The following is a 23,758-nucleotide window of genomic DNA, read 5'->3' as shown; positions in this document are numbered from 1 at the left end:
CCACTAATCCTACTATATTGCTCATAAATGAAGTTTGCAATAAAGCAAATGTTAGACAAATATAAAACATTTTAATAAGATTATTTGTTGACATAAAATTATCACTTTAAAAAATCAATCTTTAACTGAAAATGATAGTAAAGGAAATAAAATAATTTAAAACATTTCAACATTAAAATGATTTTGTAGAATTCTCAAAAAAAAAAAAAGAGTTGTAAAGAGTGGAGGATTTAGGAATGGCGAGAAGGCAAAGAAGTAAAAGCAGGAATAAGAGGGAAGTTCTGTTCAGAATAAATGAACAGAAGCAGAAATGGCATTTCTATATATTCATTTTTGAAAACAATGCAATTTTGAATTTTGACATCTTGTACTTAAAATAAAATAGCTAAAGCATCCTTTGCCATTTGTACTGATGTTTAAGTAAACATAATATAAAATGCCATTAAACACAATTTTAAATCATAAGTGCAATGAAAAATAATTTTGTCCATCATTTAGGATTTTCACACAATTTAAATTGCACAAGTAGCAATGTGATTCCTTTCCAGAATGCATGAATACACAAGCTTCAATAGAAATCAAATAAGTGATTTAATGATTTCAGAGATTACAACTCATATTTTACACTAACCATCCAAGTTATTTGTAAACCACATATTGTCAGTTACTTAAGCAACCACTACAATTAGCTCAAGTCAATTCCCTCACTTCCTTTGATGAGGAAGAATGGCCAATTTTATTTGAGGACTTTCTCTCAGCTTTTGAAGTTTAGAGACATCATAAATAAATAGCCAAAGAGTCTCCAACCTGTTGCTGAAGCTTCAAAAGCTGCTGCTGTTTCTCTTGCAGCACCTGGAGCTGTTGCTCAGCTGAAGCCATTGCATGAGAGAGAGACTGCAAAGCTACCTGGGCTGCTGAACTCAGGGCGGTCGAAGCTTCCCCAACAGTCCCCGAGGAGAGGCCGCCTACTGCAGGGGTAACCCCGAAGGAACTCACTGGCATAAGACAAAAAACAACACACACACACACACACACACACACACACACACACACACACACACACACACACACACACACACACACACGGATGAAGATGAGGTTCATATAGTAACAGTTTTTATTTTTTAAAAATCTGAATACTATTAAGTGAAAAAAAAATTGCTATTTATCCAGAATCATAATACTAAACATGGATATCCATAATGCTTTTGATGATATATAAGGTAACATATATCATAATGATTAATCTTTAAAATGTACATTTTCACTCTAAATTAAAAATTAAAAACTACTAAAAGTATATGAGTACAAGATTTTAAGTAATTTTATTCTTTTTCTACTTCATTAAATGTACTAAACTAAGTTAACCAGAAATTAATTTTTCAAAAATTTAATCCATTTCTTAATCAACCAGGATAAAAGGGAGTATATCAAAATTAGTTGGGGGTTTTTAAGTTACAGAAAAATATTAACTTTTGCAACAATATACAGAAATAAAATCGCACACGTGTGTGTGTGTGTGTGTGTGTGTGTGTGTGTGTGTGTAGTTTCTGCTGATAAAAGAGAAAACTCCCTAAACACATGAAATACAGCCTGCCCCAAAATAATACATTAATTAAAAGTGTCAAGGTACATTTAGTGTCATGAACACAGGAAGCAAAATTCTCTGTAGTTGTAGTTAAAACAATTCAGTTCTTATCCTAATTCAAGACGCATAAGAGTTGAATGACAATTTAAAAAGTCATTTAACCTCTAAAAGGCCAATTTTCACATAAAAAAAGGTAAAATATTACAGCAAGTTTCACCTTATACTTTATGTCAATTATGTGAAACCCTAAGTTAAAATCTTATTTTAATCTCTAAAGTGCTGGTGGCAATTACAACATTTGCCAGTATCTAAAGTGGCAACCTGACTTTAGGAAGAGTCAAATTAAAATACTCATATTAAAATTCTAACTTCACAACAAATAGTTTCAGACCAGAAACTATTAGCAAAATAATCAATATGGACAGTTCCTCAGCAGTTATTGTTAATGAAATTTTATCTTTTAATATTGAAAGAAATATAAACTATTTTTCAATACTTAAAAAAAATCCTAGAAATTTTACCTTTAATGTTTGTAGGAAGAAATATTTTTTTTAAACTGCTTATGTGACAACTCAATTTTATGGCCAATCCAACAAAAAGAAGGAAATGGCCCATTGCCTCAATAAAATTATTTCTCTCTTAAGAGAATTAAATAAGCATCACCCCTGAAGTCAGGAGGACCTGAGTTCAAATCTGCCCTTAGACACTTAACACTTCTCCTAGGTGTGTGACCCCAGGCAAGTCACTTAACCCCAATTGCCTCAGAGAGAGAGAGAGAGAGAGAGAGATACTCAAAAAAACAAAGCCTTAATGATTCTTTAGAAAATGAAAGATGTTTTAAAGATGAATCCATGAAAAGACCTACAAATTTGAGTTTTTGAAGGATCCAAGTCCTCTTAAGGAAAAGATTAGAAACACTCTCAATTTATTTAGTATGTAAAAATTGAGGAAATAAAAAGTCTAATTTCTCCAGTCACCAACACACTGTTGCTGAAAATTATAATGACCACCACTGTAATATAACACAAGTATTTTATTTTGGTAAAATATAAGTTTTTTTCCTTCCTCTCTCCATCTCTCTGTCTCTCTTTGTCTCTCTCTATATCTCTGTCTCTGTCTCTGTCTGTCTCTCTCTCTCTCTCTCTGGCAATTGGGGTTTAGTGACTTGCCCGGGGTCACACACCTAGGAGAAGTGTTAAGTGTCTAAGGGCAGATTTGAACTCAAGTCCTCCTGACTTCAGGGCTGATGCTTATTTAATTCTTTTTCTGATCATATAAATTACAGCAGAAAAAAAAATAATTTGAATGTTTTACTTCCTTTACTCAAAACTGTCAACCAAAACTGAAACAAGTGGGTATTAAGAATTGCATTCCCCGTGCCTATAGCATTAGCCTACAGGACCTCAACAGTAACTTCAATGTATCCATATTTGTACTCACATGAAGCTATTCATGTGAAAGTAGATAATACTTCCAGAAAGAAATACAAACTACTAAGGGAAATAGGGCTAACATATAATTACAAAATTTCAAAGTATAATAATTCCCTTAAAAAAAAAGCATAACTAAAAAAAAAAAAAGTGTTTCACACTACCTTTAAAGTCTTTTCACCAAAAAATCTTTCAAAAAATATCACATATAAAACACAGTAAGATAAATGCAACTTCAGTAACTTAAAATAAATGAAATATATATTTAAATATAAAAATTTTCATTTACAGACATTTGATAAGAGCATAAGTCAAGATAAAATTAAAAACATGATGTGAGGATAAGAACAATTCTTTTTTATTCAGTTATGGAAAGGATACAAACAAGGTCTAGCCTCTTCAAAATAGACCTTTGGATAAATACATAATTTGCTACTTTACAAGAAGGCATGAAAAACAATTTATTTCTCTATTTGAACTATATAATTGTATATATGAAATAATAAAGAGTGTATATACCAGTAAACGTACTTGCATCATCCCTTTCTATCCTTGTTCCATCACTGGTTGAAACACAAGAAAAGTGCAGAGGTTCAACTTCGAGGAGTCCAGTCAGAGAAGTGAAACTACCCTCAGCAGCTGTACAGCTACTAACCTTGCCATTCCCTACAACAGAACAAGTTCCATCATATATAATGAAAACTTTAAATGATAAAAATAAAAATGATAAAAAAATAAAAATAAAAGCACAAGTTGTTATTACAATATCTAAAACTGTTGAAGAAAAATGATGACTTATGGTTGAGTTTAGAATAACAGCAGACCACAACCTTGGAAATAAAAAACACAGGGGATTGCTACTACTTCCTCCTGTTGCTATTTCAGGGGATGAAATTAAGGGCATTATTTTTTCCTGTTAAAAATCCCTGCCCTAAAGATTTTGGTATGCAACAGAATGTAAAAATAAGTCATCCTTTGTCTTCTTCTATGGAGCTATTTGTTATGGAATGGACTAACATTGATCAAATAGCTCCTTACTGGATCTTATTAAATGAGAGTGAGAAATGCTTTACAAAAAAAAAAAAAAAAAAATTAAGTGCTACATAATGTATTATGTGACTGTTACAAGTACTATAAAATCAAAGGTCAAAGAGATCATTTACTTTTTAAGTGAAAGAGATGTTATTTCCATACAAGTGATCATTATCTTAAACAATGAGTACAACTACACTAATTCTAAGTTTGGGGCATAAATCGGGGGTGGTAGCTGTTATTATTGTGGCTTGGGAAGAATGAATTATTAGCAGTGTATTATAAATAAGGAAATAAATAAAATAAGGGAAAAGATCCAAATTGAATGAAATGGGCCTTTAAAATAACATTAAGAGAATCTGCATTTTATGTGAAAAAAGTCAGCTAACTTTTTGAACAAGAGATGTTATAAAATAATGTTTCAGCATGATTGATAAGGATATATATACGCAATGAATATGTGTACACACACACACACACACACACACACACACACACACACACAATGATTTCATCATAAAACAAGAGTAACAGTTTGAAGGTAATTGTAGAGTGTACTCAAGACAAACTTTTATTAAATACCATTGGTATGCAAAAAAATAACTGTCCTAGGCTCAACTGGAGATAAAGCTTTAGATATGAGGACAAATTCAACATTGTAAAGAAACAACCAACATGAATGAAGGAATAACTGGATATATAATGAGAAAGTTAAAAAAAACCATAAAAAGCACTTAAGTTCTAAGCCTTGATTATAATGAGAGAATCCAGTGCAATTAGCAAAACTATTAAGAAGGAATCCACTACTGGGAAGGAAAATGATGATTTGACTATTGAATTTGGAATAAGAGACTACAATCCTGGAAATAAAATACATAGTGGATTGCTTCGACTTCCTCCTGTTGACCCCTAACTCAATCTCACTTTCCACTTTTGTTTAAAAATCACCTCAACCATCAGAATATGGTTCCAACATATATCCCTATAACATTACAAATCACAAAAATGCTCTAGAACCTTTTATTCTAGATTCTTCCTCTTAGATGTCAACAAGGTGAGCCAAACTTGACTGACTTTTCTCCCTTACCTGGTGCTACAGCCCAAGAGTTAAAGTTTTATCAATCTGATCAGGTAATTCCTCCACTCAATTAATAATTCCCTTAGCCAAAATGCAAAAACCCTGAGGCTGGCATTTAAGGAATTCCACAGAGAGTTCCCAAAAAATTGTTTGAATTTCATCTCTTCTTCACACTCTTTTACTATAAAAATCATCAACTAGCTTTTCTGGATAAAAGTGATGAGGGATATATTAAAAAAAAAATTCCCTGCAGAATCCCAAACTACCTTTAAAGGCACAATTTGAAGTGAAATGTCACTTCCCTCCCAAACAGGTTTTCTTCAATAGTTCACTATTTAGATTATGTAATAAAAAAAGTCTCTCCTTTCATACTCCTCATAGGGTAATTTTTGGTTCTTCCTCTTCAATTCTGATTTATTAATTTAAAAATGAAGGATTTAGAATTAGAGGATCTGGCTTCAAACAACAATCCTGACTATGTCCATGACAGTTGACAACACTCTGAAGAACAATTTTTCCTTAAGAAAAAGTGGAGGAGAGTAGAAAATAGGATGATGAATGGGAAAAAAAGAACTGACATTTTATCTTATCAATTCAAACTATAATTAGCTTTATGGTTAGGAAAATTCAAAGTCAGTTCTATCAATGTTAAAGGGTTTTTTTTTTTTTTAATGATGATACCTGAAAGGACATCCGAGAGATCAATTTCATCTGACTGTACACCAATACTGCTATTGTACACATTTTTACAAGAGGAACCACTCATTTCCAAATCAAAGAGAACTGGATCAAAAGGTGAGCTATATAAGCCATATCTGAAAAAGAAGAAATGAACACCAATCTATTTAAAATGAATAAAAAGATGTCCATAAATGAAACTTCATTCATACTTCACTCAAGGCAATTTTAATCTCTTGTTATTTGTTTATATGATTTCCCTAATTAGAGTATAAAATAGGAATTATAAAAATGCAAGTTGTCACTATCCAATTTTACACAAGATCTATAGTATTTACTTGTACATATTAGACATTGACATATTAGATATAAATACTAATAGACATATTAGATATGGAATCTATCATTTGAATGAATGAAAAATGAAAGGACAGGCAGAAAGGAAGAGGGGAGAGAAACAGAGAGCTGATAATCTTGTACATATTGAATGAAACAGCAAGTTGTACATAGGAGATTTGCACTTTTGCGTACAATCATCTTTATTGTACTATGATATGAAAATGTTTTATTCGATAATTAAACAATATATATATATTTTTTTAATGAAGAGAAGAAAGACTGCCTTATCCAAATAAAACTGTAATAAAACATTCCTCGTCTTTGGTCAGAGCCCTTGTTCATGCTATTCCTTTTCTTTTGCCAGCCTGAGAAGCTGGGACTTTTCATATCTCCTACTGAAACTACATTATATGTTTCTAAAGTCTCTCTTCGCTGGCCTACTACATCAGAATTAAATCATCTAATAATTTCTCTTCTACTTTCCTGTTCCTAAAGCAAAGCGTAAAGACAAAGAGCAACAATGAGAAGCCTGGTATAGTTAATAAAGAGCTGGTCTTTGTGTCTAGAAGACCTATATTCCAGATTTGTTCCTGACCCGTACTGGTTATGTGTATTTAGAGGAGTCATTTCATTTTGCAGGAACTCCAGGAATGCTCTAGGACTTAATGGTCCAGTCATTTTTAGTTCTATCTAACTCATTTGGGGTTTCCTTGACCAAGATACTGAAAAGATTTGCCATTTCCATTACCAGCTGCTCACTTTACAAATGAGGAAACAAGGCACAGTCTCTTGTAAGTCAGATGAAGTAACTTGCCCAGGGTCACACAGCTAGTAAGTATCTGAGACCAGATATAGATATATAATTTAAAAATTAGGGAGATTTTCACACTAAACATAAAAAAAACCAAATTACTAATTTAAAAGTACCTGGTTTGAAGTAAAGCTTCCATTGGTGTTAACCTTTCCTGTAATTGCTTGGACACAGCAGTAAGCAAAGATGCACAAGCAGTACTGCAGCCAGCCAAATCCTCATCTTTAACGTAATTCAGTAAGACAAAATACCAGTACACAGATCCTAAAAGCAAAGAAAAACAGAGGATTATACAATTTTGTGGGAAAGAAAAAGACTCTCTATGGATTAAGCCCAACCATCAACAAAGATCTTTAGGTTACTTATATGAAAGGAAATGAACTAAATTTAAAGCCCTTAAAATAATGAAACTGAACTATACAAAGTAATCTTTGTATAGGGATAAAAGGTAAAATTATTGAATACAAAATAGTACTGGAAAAGAAAAAAAGGAAAAAAACCACAACCCAACAGTATTAACATCCAGAAACAAAAGGAATACAGCCAATCCTTCTATCACTTAAAAAAAAAAAAAAAAAAAAAAGAATATTTGAAACCATTAGCAAAATTTGTATCTGGGGTGACAATGAATGACAAAAGGGTACCAATGAGTTCTAATATCCCAATGGTTCACACATCAAGGCATTGAAAGCCCTTGAAGACTATGATGGAGGTACATAAGCTCTTACTGATACTATCCAAGGTATGAAGGCTTCAGATGAGATATGAGCATCAACTGAGTTAAGTATGGAGAAGGTTCTCATTAATAGATAATTAAAGGCTTTGCCCAAGTTGCCCAAGAAAACAGGCAAGTTCATAGAATGTCCCATATTCTTTTACAGACCCCTTCTTTTTCTGAAGATACATTAACAGAGTAGCAGAGAACAGAACAGAAGATCCTAGGATTTAGAAAGCTTTTGGATTGTTTTTAAACTAATTCTTGGTACTGACTCTAAATGTGAAATTTATCTCCAGTGTTTGCTGGAAGAATTCAAACTATATCTCTTTGAACTGTCTCACTGTAGAGGAAATCAGGATACATAAAATTGAAGAAAAACATTAAAGACAGCTCACAGGTTTTCCACAGCAAGAAAAATAATGGCACAAATTAAAAAGCCTTTGTACAAACAAAACTAATGCAAACAAGATTAGAAGGGAAGCAACAAACTGGGAAAACATCTTCACAGTTAAAGGTTCTGATAAAGGCCTCCTTTCCAAAATATATAGAGAACTGACTCTAATTTATAAGAAATCAAGCCAATCTCCCATTGATAAATGGTCAAAGGATATGAACAATTTTCAGATGATGAAATTGAAACTATTTCCACTCATATGAAACAGTGTTCCAAATCACTATTGATCAGAGAAATGCAAATTAAGATACTACTACACAGCTGTCAGAGTGGCTAAGATGACAGGAAAAAATAATGATGAATGTTGGAGGAGATACGGGAAAACTGGGACACTGAATCCAACCATTCTGGAGAACAATCTGGGAATTATGCCCAAAAAGTTATCAAACTGCATACCCTTTGATCCAGCAGTGCTACTACTGGGCTTATACCCCAAAGAGATACTAAAGAAGGGAAAGGGACTTGTATATTACAAAATGTTTGTGGCAGCCCTGTTTATAGTGGCTAGAAGCTGGAAAAATGAATGGATATGCATCAATTGGAGAATGGTTGGGTAAATTGTGGTATATAAATGTTATGGAATATTATTGTTCTGTAAGGAATGACCAGCAGGATAAGTACAGAGAGGCTTGGAGAGACTTACATGAACTGATGATAAGTGAAATGAGCAGAAGCAAGAGATCATTATATACTTCAACAATGATACTGTATGAGAATGTATTCTGATGGAAGTGGATTTCTTTGACAAAAAGATCTAACTCAGTTTCAATTCATCAATGATGGACAGAAGCAGCTACACCCAAAGAAAGAACACTGGGAAATGAATGTAAACTGTTTGCATTTTTGTTTTTCTTCCCGAATTATTTCTACCTTCTGTATCTAGGATATACTATGACATATATATTAACGTATATAGGATTGCCTGCCATCTGGAGGAGGAGGTGGAGGGAGGGAGGGGAAAAATTGGAACAGAAGTGAGTGCAAGGGATAATGTTGTAAAAAAATTACTCTGGCATGGGTTCTGTCAATAAAAACTTATTAAAATAATAATAATAATAATGGCATTGGCAAAATTGATTTCCTTGTGTACCCAATAGCAACAGGAAGCTTCTTGTCATGTTGGTTATTCCCCCAATGCAGCATCCCAGATGAATACAGGAAATTGGGCCATTAGGAATATATTTGTAGCTAAAGCACTTACTTCAAACACAGAGGTTCAACAAGATAACACCTACGAAAAACTTAATAAAAATGCATATTGCCAGCAAATAATCCTACTGATGATCAATTATCAATAAAATTTTTAAAAAGCTCAAAGTCTTTGATCATAATCATGGAAGATGTGTTATGAATAGTTTAAACTGAAGAGGGAGTCTATACATAGTTGAGATTGTCCAGATATTCATATTTACAGTCGATATCATCTGGGAACACTGAAGAATCAATGAAATCCCTGGTCATTCCGAGGTTTGATTTAGTTAAGATTCAAGAGGACAAAAAAACACACTGTAGAGATTATTATATGCAATTGAATGGATAATAAGTACATCCACATAAATATCTTAAACAGGTGCAGAAGAATAAGCCTGATTAGGTACATTAAAAGCATTGTATGCTGAAAATGACTCAGCTATTCCCTAATTGAACAACTTTTTCAACAGTAGTAGTTAGACAATAATAAAATATACCTACAAATCATCCAATAGTAGACTATAAGTACTTTGGACAAAAGGAATTTTTTTGGTTTTGTTATTACATCTCCAATGTCAGCACAATGTCTTATAGGGAACAGGCACTCAAATGATCATAGAACTGAACTGGAGACCATGACCACTGAATTATCAAAAAGGTAAGCAAGGCAAAAAATAAGAAAGGATGTACCAAGTATAAAAACATATTACAAACATCACATAATCAAAAAGGGAATGAAAGACAAAGATATAGAAAACAGGAAAAGAAAACAATCAGTCATATCTAAAGAGAAGAAATTAAAAAGTGGGAAGAAGACATGCTTATCACTCTCCATCAGAAGAAAAAGGCCTAAAAGACTATTTTGGGAATCCTGATTACTTCTTACAAAATAAGCACTACAGGAAATAAGGAAAGAATGGGTAATGATCTGTACCCAAAATATTAAATTATCAATTCTAAATACTGAGATAAGTACTAGAAAAAAATGAACTAGACAATTATATTTTTTATTTCAACTCTTAAGGAATTAATAATCACTAAGATAGTAAATAAAAAAGGAGGAAGAAGAGAAGGAAGAGAAGGAGGAGAAGGAAGAGGATAAAAAAAAGTCTTTATAAAGAGAAAAGAAAGGCAAAAAAGGAACAATGGAGGGGGGAGTTAATAATATTTGGAAATTTTTTATTTTGGAAGGTTTATTTTTACATACCACCAGTAGCAGCTGCAGGTAAAAGTGGCATATTGTCAAGTAAAGCCTTCAACAGAACAGATCCAAATCCTGGTTGACTTGGGTCACATTTGCCATTGCTATCAAAATAAAAATAAAAACATACCTTTAATTAATACTTTGTGATCATAAAATATAGGATTCAGAACTCAGGAAGGGGATTTTAAAGAGATTCTCTAATCCAATCTCTTTAAGAAAACTGAAACCAAGAATATTTTCAGGCAGTTCTAAATCTATGATCCTATGATGTCAACACTGACTCCAAAATGTTTTTAGTTATGAAGTCTCAAAGATTTTGTTTATGACAAAAGAAAATTTTTATCAAGCTCTAAGGCTATGTTCAATGATAGTATCTGTCAGGATAACTAGCATTCTAAATATTATTTCTAATGTTTTAATTCTTTTTCAACCGACTCTGATCTAAAGAGATACTAAAAAGAAAAGATGTCACCACTCTGTTTTATTCTCCTTTAAAAGCCCCTTATCTCACCTAACCAAATAAATAAACAGGGGTTGAAAGGAAAATTACCTACAATATTTTCTGCAAATGAAGGGCCACTAAAAAAAATTCTGTACCACATAGAGACAGCTTAAGACACCTAAGGAAGCCTATCCTAGAAATCTCAAGTCATTTTTTCCCAGCTTTACAGAGTCATTTCATAATGGACAGAACCAGAGGTATTGTCTGAAAATAAAAGATGAAGTATCATGTTTTAATATAAACTACTTTTCTTTAAGAGCTTAAAATCCTCACTGGCCAATTAACCTTATAGGTTAATCCACATTCACATAAAATTAACAGTTTACTATACCCACAAATATTTTCAAACTGGCCTTAAAAGGAAAACACAAAGATCAGAAAAAAAAAAAAATCAAAGAATCAAATTCCAAACACCAGAAGTAACCCCACAAAACAGCCACAAATTTATTATAATTTTTATATATGACAGAATGAATATGTAGGAAGATTAGAGAGAAAAGAAAAAAAATGCCTTTCATCTCAACTTAGGCTAGATTTCTGATTATGTTTCTCAGGGTATGCCAATTAATATGACAGGGGCTAGCCATGTTTCATTACAGGACCATAATCAAAAAACTATCTACGAGTGGTACGATTCAAACCCCATGAAATATAACAAAGCATTATCTTCAAAGAAGAGTCATGGGTCAAGTACTATTTAATGTTACTAATAATGACCTCATCTCATGATCTGACAGAAAACAGCTGACTTGTTGAAAATTGGGACAAGATTTATATAACATCAGAAGAGTACTTGGAAACAAATAGAAAAGTAAAGGTAAATATGTATAAAGGAAAACACACTCTGTACCCCAACCTAAGTGAATCTATGGTTCAAATTCCCCCACCTACCCCTCCAATAATGATCATACGCACTACACAACTGAAGGCACTGTACATGGCAAAATTTATACAGTTCTGGGTTCCACAACTTAAGACAGACGTGGAAAAACTTGGAGAGGGTTCAGAGGAAAGCCACGAAGATGGTTAAAGGATTGGAAAACAGGACCTATGAGGAAAGGTTAAAGGAATTGTGGTTATTTAGCCTGTAGAATATAAGGTTGAGGGATGGTCCTAGAAATGTGATTATGCATGTGCAACAGCATGGTGAGCAATTGTTTTCTACAGCCACAGAGAAGAGAATAAAAGTTTAAAAATAAAATAAAATTTAAAAAAAGGTCTAATGCTGATGATGGACAAAGGAATAAATAAAGGAACTTCTGAAAGTGAGTTTTTACAAAAAAAGAGAATCACCCAGAGTGAGTAGAACCTCCTTCCGTGCAGGCCTTTAAAAATAAAATGAAACATTTGACAAGATACTTTAGATGGTTCTTGTCTGAAGGTACAAGACACATTAGATGCACTTTTAAGGTTCATTCCATCCACTTTTAAGGTTCATTCCATCAATGTCTATTATTCAGTGATATAAAATTTTAAAATTTCTCATACTGCTCTTTAACAACATTAAACTGTAAATAAAACGACAGGTCAAAATTGTGTGTTCCTGAACATATAATACAAACTTATAATTTAAAAAGAATCACCAACCTTATGCACAATGCTAAGAATCGGGCACACTTATGGGCTATGCTTCGTCCTGCCTCAAAGAAGCAAACACGTATTATATCAGAAAGACATTTACGTGTCTTGGAAAGCAAGCTCTCATTTCCTTCCTTTGAGCTGTAAAATAACAGCAGAAAGTTAAAACTCTTAAAAGTTTGTCAGACAGTTTTCAATTTCAGTAAGAAAAGGAGCTGGCAATTAATGAAATCTTACTACCTTCCAGGTCCATTTGAATGGACTCCAGCCAACCAGCACAAGGTATCTAACACAAGGCTCTGTGCATGTTCTGTAGTTAAACCATCATCTGATTTTCGGCAAAGTGTGTTAAGGAGCTTCTCATGAAACTCTGAAAACTGTAACATGGCACATCGTTGTACCCTACAGAAATGATTAGTATATTAATGACAAAAATAACATTTTCAAAACAAAATTACTTCTAAAATCACAAATATTATGAACATAACAGGGAGAATATAATAATATCCTCTATTGATAGCCTAGAAAACTTAGCCATAACTGAAGGTCAGGTCTAAATTTCAAACACATTGGTGCTCTATTTTCCACTAAGCCACAGCAAACAATAGCTCATCTTAAATAAGGCATATGATATAATACAGATAGGTTAACTATTTTTATAAACACTAATTAAATAATTCTTAGAAAGGACCCAAATTATTATTTTCAGGACAAACTAAAAGAATCATTAAAAATGGATTTTAAACTAAATTCTTCAAGCTAATAATACTAGAATAAGAGAATTTTAGCACAAGAAGAAAACAAAAGATCAACCCATTTGATTTCCTTTTATAAATGAGTCCCAAAGAAATAAGAGTACAAGATCAGAGTCACATAATTAATTACTAGTAGCGCTAAAACTGAAAATGGAAGATTTACAAGTCTACTTTTTCCCTCGTATATAGATTACATTTACCTTTCTTTAGAAATAGAAGTTTTCTTAAATCTACGAATAGTAACTGAAACCTCTTGCAACAAATCACAGCCCCGGAGATTTTCAGATTTTCTTGAGGAACCACCAGTTTCACTCTTTGTAGTAGATGACTTTTCCTAATCACATAATAAAAAATTTTCAGAAATATATGAAAAATAATTATTATCAAAATACATGGTGGACAAAAGTTCAATGAGTTTACATCAAAAATTTTTTTAAATCTATAATCATTCTAATTCCTTATTCTGACTTCAATGACATAAGTGATGCATAAGTATTCAAAGGATAATTGTCACAATAAATGCCTAGAAGAAAATATAAAAGTAAAAGCAAATGAATCAATCACAACAAACTGTTGTTAAACATACAACAGTCATTCTACTAAGTAAAGCAGAGAAACAGATAAAAATTAAAACAAGCTTGTTTTTCAACAGGGGAGATAACAAAACAAACATATTCACACACACACATAATGTACATAAGATTAAAGAGCGCCAAGTGTACTTGAAACAAGTAATCTTACAACAAGGTGTCAATTCAGTGGAATTGAGATGATTCTCTAGTTTACATGTATTTAGTATAGTTCTACAAATTGACACCTATTCTACAAGATTGACACCTATGATGATGTACTTATAATAGAGTATATAAGAGCTACAAGATCTGGGAAGGAAGAAAGACTGGGAGATAGACAAGACAAAGGACTGGAGACTGGAGGGCAGATTCGAAGATAAAGACCCTCCTGGTGGCTCTCCTGTCTCCTTTCACTTCTTTACTAAGACCAAGACCCATCTAAAAGTCCCCCCCGAAAGCTAGCTTGGCTCCAGGCAAAGGAGACAGACTGTGAAGGAGATAATAAAAACTTTGGACTTTATTCCTGACTATTCTTGTGGTGATTATTCTACTAAAGCCAAGGCCCATTCAGAGTACCTCCAGAGAACTAGCCCAGACATTACACAAGCTAAGTTGGTAACAGAGCACACCACAGCAGGAAGGGTAAATTAGGAAAGGCATTATCTAAAAGGCAGTAATTACCCCCAAAGAGATACTAAAGAAGGGAAAGGACCTGTATGTGCCAAAATGTTTGTGGCAGCCCTGTTTGTAGTGGCTAGAAGCTGGAAAATGAATGGATGCCCATCAATTGGAGAATGGTTGAGTAAATTGTGGTATATGAACGTTATGGAATATTATTGTTCTGTAAGGAATGACCAGCGGGATGAATACAGAGAGGACTGGCAAGACTTACATGAACGGATGCTAAGTGAAATGAGCAGAACCAGGAGATCATTATATACCTCAACAATGATACTGTTTGAGGATGTATTCTGATGAAAGTGTATCTCTTTGATGAAGAGAGCTAATTCAGTTTCAATTGATCAAAGATGGACAGAAGCAGCTACACCCAAAGAAAGAACACTGGGAAATGAATATAAACTGCTTGCATTTTTGTTTTTCTTCCCGGGTTATTTATACCTTCTGAATTCAATTCTCCCTGTGCAACAAGAAAACTGTTCGGTTCTGCACACATATATTGTATCTAGGATATACTGTAACCTATTCAACATGTAAAGGACTGCTTGCCATCTGGGGAAGGGGGTGGAGGGAAGGAGGGGAAAAATCGGAACAGAAGTGAATGCAAGGGATAATGGTGTAAAAAATTATCCTGGCATGGGTTCTATCGATAAAAAATTATTTAAAAAAATAAAAACAAAAAATAAAAGGCAGCAATTAAATCTTTTGAAAGATCAAGGAATCTAAGACATGGCTGGGGAAATAGAGCATATTTCAAATATAGGAGAAAGAAAGTACAAATAAATTCAAGATAACCAAAGACGGAATACTATTTGTGGAAATCAGCAAAGAAGTATGAAAAGAAAGGAAAGAAGTTAGAATTTTGAGGGACAAGGCAGAAGGGAAGAAAAGATTGGATTGCAAAAAAATATTCAAATGTCAAAGACATTATATGTGCTTTCAGACAGGTTGTCTTTGTAGCCAACTCAACTGAGGAATGACTCAATTAGACATAGGATTTGGGAAATTTACTTTCACAATTTCAAAGTATTATCATCTATATTGTAATCCTATGGAAAGAACAGAACATAATTCCCATTTACAGAAGCTAAAAAAAAAAAGGACTGTTAGCATAAAACACATGGCAGAAAATGATAATTCATTATAGAACTTTACTTTTCCACAAGGAACTAAGATAATTATTATCCTGAATATGTTTATCAAGAGCATAATTGGAATTGAACAACATGATCTCTCTAGAAATACTGTGAAGAGAGATCGACAAATAGAAGTGTCCATAAAATTTTTTACATATAAAGTCATTTTATTCACATTCAGGATGAAGCATTCATTTATTATAAAGCAATTTAGGAACAATGTCTATAATTTAAACTTCTATTACTCAAAAAACATTTTTTTTTTAAAATGAAAAAGAATAAGTACAATGTAACAGATCCTATGCCAAACTCCTAATGTTTTTTCCTCCTAAGGGGCTTTAACAAGGTTTCATACATTGCAACATATTGTTACATGATTGGTACCAATGATATTTTCTATTTGGTAAAAGAACAGAAGATGGATGTGACATTCCCAAATTCAAAGGAAAAAGCTTCAAAATCAGGTATCCTAACTCAAAACAAAAGCTCTTCTTCTTATTCTTTTTTTCATTCAAGTTTAACCCATCTAAGTTAGTATTCAAAATTACAGGATTTCTTACCTTGCCTGCTGCAACTTTTGCCAGGAGTGAAGCAAGTGAATGCCCCTTGTTACTCTGAGGTTTCAGAGACGGGATTCTTACCACAGGACGTATGCTACCATTGCAAATCTCTTCTGTTCCTCTGTCATTCACTGCTTTGACATGGATTAAAAAAGAACGGTATTTTCCTCCTGCCATGCCTAAAAGAAATAAGAAATTAATGAAAACAATAGCTTTGAAAAGCTGGAATTCTTTCACGCAAATTTTGGTATACCCATTTCTCCATTCTGGTGTAAATGCTTCAAGGAAATAAAATGCTGAAACAAAGGCACACAATATAAATACACATTCAAAACAGGACTCTTTTATGCTCATGAAAAAGTGAAAACAAGTGGCTGTTCAATTATCATAAAATGACCTAACATTGATAGATGTGAATTTAATGGAACATTTACTTTACTATGACAACTGGAGAAGGCAGAATAAAGCAGGAAGAAATAGAAGAACAATATATAAAACGACTTCAAAAACAGACAAATGTTAATCCCACAGAAAAGGAAATGTACTTTCAGTGAGGCAAAGACACACACACACACACACACACACACACACACACACACACACACACCCCATCTCTCCCTTTTTCTCCTAGTCATCCCAGATTTTTATCACTTCTAAATGATTTTTGTGCTTAATGCTACATGGTATAATTTTGAGTGTATAATTGATATTACTTCTTCAGCATTAATTTTTTTTACAATTTCCTTTTTATTTTATTTTCTTCCTTAAAATGAATTTTGTTATTTTTTGCTTATCCCTAAATCTGGCATTCCATTAAATCTATAAATTAATTTAGGCCGTATAATTTTTTATTATATTGGCTGCTATTATATATCTACATGAAGCTATTTTAAGTGAGACTTCCCTTTCTCTCTTATTTTGGTACAACTACATAAGCATGCTTTTGATCCAGCAGTCTAACTCTTGGGTCTGTATCTCAAAGAAAGAAAAGGATCTACATGTGCAAAACTGTTTGAAGCAGCTCTTTTTGCAATGGCAAGGAATAGGAAACTGAGTGGATGCCCATAAGTTGAGGAATGGCTGAATAAATTACAGCATATGAAGGTACTGAAATATTATTGTCCTGTAAGAAATTATGACCAGATCTATTTTAGAAAAGCCTAGAAAGACCTATATGAACTGAGGCTGAATAAAGTAAGCAGAGCACGAGATAATATTGTATAAAATTACAAGATTATGTGATGAGCAATTGTAATGGACTTGGCTCTTCTCAACAATTCATGGCAATTCCAATAAATATGAGATGGAAAATGTCAACTGCAAGACAGAGGGAGAACTATGGAGGCTGAATGTGAATTAAAACATGGCATTTTCATCATTTTAATTTATTTTTTTTTCTCGTGGTCTTTTCCCTTTTGATCCAGTTCTTGCACAAAATGAAAACTATGGAAATATGTTTAAAAGAACTACTCATATTTAAACTATATTAGATTGTCTGCTGTCTTGGGGAAGGGTGAAATAATAGAGGGAGGGAAAACGATTTAGAACACAAATGCACAAAAATGAATGTTGAAAATTATCTTTACATATTTGGAAATAATTTCTAATGCTTGTACCTTATTCAGTAACAGGAACATAGTCTTACAAATAGTAAATATCAAATGACTCTACATGATAATATATATTACGAAACCTGAACTAGATGAAAATTTTTTAATTCCATAAATGTCTAATCTTGCAAGTACAGAATACACAACTAAAACTTGTTTTGTAAAATTAAATACAAACAAAGTTTTTCAAAGCACTAGGTAGATATTTTTAGAGAAAATTGTTAAGGACAGAAACAAAAATTAAAGTAAGAAGATGTGGATTATCGGTGATCTACCACAAAGAAGCAAATATCCACAACTTGAATATCACAATACACTGAGTATTTGGAAAATAAGTTAATTTACCTTTAACAAGCTTAGGACTTGTTAATGTCAGCATCCCAGCATGTCCTGATAAATCAAGGCCACTAGCCAGCCATACAGGCCCACATAAAATGTCTTCTTTATGATCTTCTAAAAAAGGACATAATCTAAGACCTTAAAAGAAAAGATTTTTTCTTTTAAATACTGATGGAAATGAGTTGTTGAATAAAATGTTATAATACTATTGTTTTACTTATCATGTGTACTTTTAAGAAGTACAATATATTTAGTAATGAATTATAACAAAAACTACTGGGAAATATTAACAAGTGAAAAATCACTGATCACATAATAAAAAGGCAACTACTTTCCAATGAAAATCCAATTACTGTTTCAATTTAAGTTTGGAATTCTACGATATTTTAACAATGTTACATTGATCAACTCTTCACAAAGTTAAAATTAAAGATAAAAATTAAAGCTTGTCATACTGTGTCTGTGTGTGTGTGTGTGCGCGCGCACACACACACTTAGTTTTTAAAATTCTATGTACCCAAAATAGACATATTTTTTTCCCCCACTGAGGCAATTGGGGCTAAGTGACTTCCCTAGGATCACACAGCTAGGAAGTGATGTTAGACATATTACTCTATGAAAATGATTGAAACATGCTGTATTTTTAACTCCAACTTTATTTTATGCACAAGAACTATCCAATTCAACTTACATTGCGATTCTTCTACATCCATGTGCTGCATTTCTTCACTGAGTTCAACCAAAGAAGGCTTCCCATTTTGCTCCACTTCAATATTAAGAGCTGGAGATAAAGGAAAGGTGATCTGCCTATCTACTGCTGTTTCTAGAGGATAGAAATATGAGCAGACTTAATTTTTCACCAAAATGCCATTAATTCTAATAATTTCTGTTAAACCTGAATTGTCAACACTTTTATATTTCTATAAAGTGGTTTCACATAAAAAACAAACTAACAACTTAATAGGGAATAACAATTAAATAGAACATCTAACTTACAGCATACAAACAAGTAAACATCTTACAAAGTTGATTAGCAGGCTCTCTTTATCATCATGAAATAAAAATCCCATATCCATCAAACCTTTTCACTAAGGAAACATTATAGTGGATGACTTTCTATTCCCCTAACTACTCAGTAAAAACCTGATTCATTCTTTACTGAGAAACAGTAAGCTACTACTAGTGAGCTTCTATTTCCCTACAATTTAAAACCAATGCTATTATGTCCTATTTTTCATCTCTAATTCAAGTCTTCTCACCAAGGTTATGCCCTCTACAAGAATGCTTTACCCTTCCACTGTCTATAGGCAGATTTCCCTAACAACCTTTACTTCACACCAACAAGTTAATTACTACCCTCTCACTATCTGTTGTCTCCATCCCTGGTACCTATAAACCTTCATCATCTTTAAACAATCTTCAGCTCACCCAACAAAACATATCCTTCTTTCTTCTTGTTTCTGTTCACTTTTTCACCTATCCAATCTTTACTTCTCCAATAAAACACCACCTAAATCATGTCCCTTAATTACATGTACTGCAACTAAAAGTTATGCCCTGACCACTTTTCTATTCTTTCTCTATACTCTGTATCATCAGAGTCTATGGTTTCAACTTCATGTTTATCGAAACATAAGTGATTGCAAGGGATAATGTCGTGTAAAAATTATCCTGGCATGGATTCTGTCAATACAAAGTTATTATTAAATAAAATAAAATTAAAAAAAAATAAAAATAAAAATAAAGGAATTAGTAAAAAAAAAAAAAAAATCAACTTCATGTTTATAATGATGACTCCCACATAGATTTATTCTTTCCTTATCTTACTTCTAAGCTTTTTATCAGGCAGCTTGAAAAAGATGTTGTATAGGCCGCATCAAAATCAAAGTCAAGATCAAGAGATACAAAAGGGAATATAGATATCTCAACAAACTCGTAACTCTTTTAAATTTCCCAATTTTGTTAAGAGAACCTACTGCCCTTTGAATTGCACATGTTCACATTTGAGTCACACTGATTCCTAACTCTCTCTTAGCCCATATGAATGAAAAGTTAGCAAGACTTGAGAATTCTTCCTCATCCTCAAATCTCCTACTCAACCCCTCTACTAACATCACCATTATAGTGCAGAACTTCATTACTCATGTAATAGCTTTCAAATTCCTCTCATTAAATCCAATCTGTCTTTTCAAATCTATTCTCCACCTTGCTGTCAAAGAGATATTTCTAAAGCAAAGATCTGATCGTGTCAATGCCCTACTCAATCAAGTTCAAAGGTTTACTCTTAGGCCCAGTATAAAATACAAACTCCTGTGTGGCATCTCAAGTACTTCACAAATTGCTTTCAAAATACAGACTACTATACTTCATATAATCTAAAATGGAGACACATACCTCCTTCTTTTTCCTCATAAGCTGACATTATACTTCCTTGTCTATTCCTTTGCAGAAGAAGTCTGCATACCTGGAACACAATTTCTCTCTCTTTCTTCTGTCACTTAAAATACTGAAGTTTCTTTCAAGGTTCAGATTAAATACAATCTTCTAAAAGAACTTTGTCAGATAAATCCAGCTAGCAATATTTCTATCTAAATCCATAAATCACCTTATATTTATAATGTATGTAATGTTAACTTCAAGAATAGAATACAATCTCTTTGATGGCAAAGGCTGTTCCATTATTCACTTTTTATGTACAAGGTGTAGCACAAGACTTGGCACACAGTGAGGCATTTGATAATGGCTTCATTAACTTGACTGCCTAATCTAGTATTTTCAAAGAAATAACTAGGCAGATTATCTATGTACAGAAAAATTATTACTTATAAATATTTAAATTAACATGGATTAAGCAATACTTCTGTTTTGCACAAATTCATTCCTGAACTTCACACCACACCTATTTGAGAAATTAGTGCTATCTAAAATTACGCTGTTTTTAGCTACCATATAAACATTTTAATTCTTTTGCTTTTATATTAATAATATATTTTATATGTGTTTATTAACTTGCCCCACACAATATAAACTCAATGCTTAAAAAAAAAAAGACCATTTTATTCTTTATTTTTATAAATAAAAACTATTCTCACATCATTCCCAATATTGTGTTGTTGTGGTTTTTTTGACTTGGAACATATACACTCTATATGTATGAAATCATTAATTAATGTGCATAGTATCTTTGTAAAATTCCACTTAAAAAATTGATATGAAAAATGAAATTATTCTGATGGAATTTTTGATTCAATTAATAACAATAAAATTTGTTTGGAAAGAGATAAAATGCTTACTTTGAAAATTACATTTCCAAAACTGCCCCCCAATTTTTTTTTTCAGTAATAACTAAATTAAGAACAATTTTAGGTTTTGCAAAGCACTTTCCTTGTAATATTTGTAGGAAAAATGTAACACAATAAATGTATTTGATATATGAGAAAACTGTGAGGACCAGAGAGGATAATTGACTCACTCATGATCACAATCACATCACAAACTCATCTCTTGCTAACTCCAAGAGAATTCAGTATTTTCTCCTCAATGCCAAAAATCTAGAATTTATATTGTGCCTTAAGGTTTTAAAAAGCACTTTCCTTACAACTAGATGAGAAAGGAACACTTTTTATAGAAAAGCAAAGTACCTCTCACCTCTCAAAAAAACTATTCTAAAAGACCAAAATTCTAGTAATTATATTTGTGTATGTATGTGTATTTAAATCATGAACTAAAATGTATTATTAGTAAAACTAAAATGATTCCCATGATAAACAGTAAGTTTTAGAAAAAAGAATTAGGGAGGGAAAGAGGGAGAGAAAATAAATACTGGTCAAGACAAAAAAAAAAAGATTCATTTCAGTCCCTATTCATCTCCACCTTACTTCCAAAATTCCAACATTAAATTTCCCTTAAGATATAAATTATTTTTCTTTCTTACCAGTGACTTTTCCTAAGCCTGGAGCTTTGTTTTTCAGTAATGTCACTTGTATCTGTGGTATGTTAGTGATATTTGAATTTAAAACAAATTTAAAGTCCACGTGGCCAACCATACAGGCTTTGGGCAAGACAAGTTCAAACACATGTTCATCCCAGCTGTTGCTATAAAATAACCAGAAAAATATAAATACATATTATAAAAACTAGAAATTTTGATCCAGCCCTGTCATTATCACATCATTACTTTCTTCTCAAATTTGAATTTTCTATAAGGGTATCATTAAGTTTACATTTGGATGGGTTACAAAGTATGAGCAAGAGGAATAATAGGAATAAAGTTTAAAAATTTAAGGGAATAGAATAAAGGCCAAAAAGAATCAAAGACAAGACAGATTTCAAAATTCCATGTTGGTTTATGAAATTAGAAATAAAAACAATTTCTAGGTAGCAGATTCAATTTCATATATAATATCTTCATTCTGTTCTACAATTACCACAAAAAGACTCATTTTATATAATTTTTAATTCAAAATTTTTTTAAGTTGTAGAAAAAAGTTATTTAATATCAAAGATTCATAAATGTTAGCATTTGATCATTCATCACAACCTAAGATAGTCAATGAATACTAACTTCCACTGCTTGCTATAAGGCTAATCTAAGAATACACTAGTTTTCAAAAATGTAACAAAACTGCTGAATATAGCAAAATAAAGAACTGAAGAGAAGGATGGTGAGTAATACACAAAATAACTTTATCAAAAATTATCACTTGTCTACAAAGTCCTTTAATAAAAACACCCTATAAGATAGTCCAAAAAAAGTATAAATAAGATTAATAAGAATCTGAGTGACTTGCTCACAATCACATTTGAAATGTTTGAATAATAATGTGAAAATAGATCATATAACTCCAAAGCCATACAAAAGTGGCAGTGGCATTAAACCAAGCATTTTGTGTAATAATTATAACAATGTCCTAAAAATGCTCTACCTATCAGTTTGCAGTTTCCAAGTTCGAGTGTGCTGAGCTGCATCTCCATGGTGCTGCTGATGCAAATGCTGAGGGTGCCTTCGTTGTTGTTGTTCCTGCTGAACTTCCACCCAGCATGGAGGAACAGTGGCTGAAAACCGTGGAGTTAATGTTTCAAAGCGGGTTAGTTCCACTAACGATGTCATGGTTTCAAGAGTAAATGGCTGGTCCACCAAGAGATCAACTCCTTAATATAGGTTGATAAAGAACAGGAAAAGGGACAAAGTTTAAAAAAAAAAAAAAGCTTTATTAATACATATTTTATTGTCTATGCAATAATAACACTTGTCAATTTACCAAGACAAGTGAACTAATATGTGTTTACACAATTAGTCAATAAGTCTTAAATAAGTTTCATGAGCTTAATAATACTGGTCTAGATACAAGAATAAATTAAAAAAAAGGTCATGCCCTGCTCTCAAGGAGCTTGTGATCTATGGGCAAAAATGGAATATGCCTGAGTAATTACATAAAATAAGCAATGATTAAGTAGAACAAAGTCTTATTAAAAAGAAAAAAACCAAAACAAAACAATGATGGG

General features: G+C 32.4%; 1 protein-coding gene across 1 annotated transcript in view; it reads right to left on the bottom strand.

The window, feature by feature from the left end:
* BIRC6 (baculoviral IAP repeat containing 6) overlaps nt 1–23,758 on the bottom strand; it is a 300,333-nt gene that overhangs the window by 167,671 nt on the left and 108,904 nt on the right. Inside the window, exons 12-24 of the mRNA XM_051976128.1 lie at nt 23,179–23,404; nt 22,188–22,348; nt 18,945–19,076; nt 18,260–18,391; nt 16,305–16,483; nt 13,559–13,692; nt 12,844–13,005; nt 12,613–12,744; nt 10,527–10,624; nt 7,073–7,220; nt 5,810–5,943; nt 3,550–3,684; nt 808–995 (exon numbers count right to left, since the gene is read on the bottom strand). Coding sequence (XP_051832088.1) covers nt 808–995; nt 3,550–3,684; nt 5,810–5,943; nt 7,073–7,220; nt 10,527–10,624; nt 12,613–12,744; nt 12,844–13,005; nt 13,559–13,692; nt 16,305–16,483; nt 18,260–18,391; nt 18,945–19,076; nt 22,188–22,348; nt 23,179–23,404 — 1,961 coding nt within the window. The remainder of the gene's footprint in view (nt 1–807; nt 996–3,549; nt 3,685–5,809; nt 5,944–7,072; nt 7,221–10,526; nt 10,625–12,612; nt 12,745–12,843; nt 13,006–13,558; nt 13,693–16,304; nt 16,484–18,259; nt 18,392–18,944; nt 19,077–22,187; nt 22,349–23,178; nt 23,405–23,758) is intronic.

The sequence above is a fragment of the Antechinus flavipes genome, chromosome 2, assembly GCF_016432865.1.
Source record: "Antechinus flavipes isolate AdamAnt ecotype Samford, QLD, Australia chromosome 2, AdamAnt_v2, whole genome shotgun sequence".
In the NCBI taxonomy this organism is placed as follows: Eukaryota; Metazoa; Chordata; class Mammalia; order Dasyuromorphia; family Dasyuridae; genus Antechinus; species Antechinus flavipes.
The sequence above is the reverse complement of the archived record's forward strand: the minus strand, read 5'-3'. Positions and strand labels throughout refer to the sequence as shown.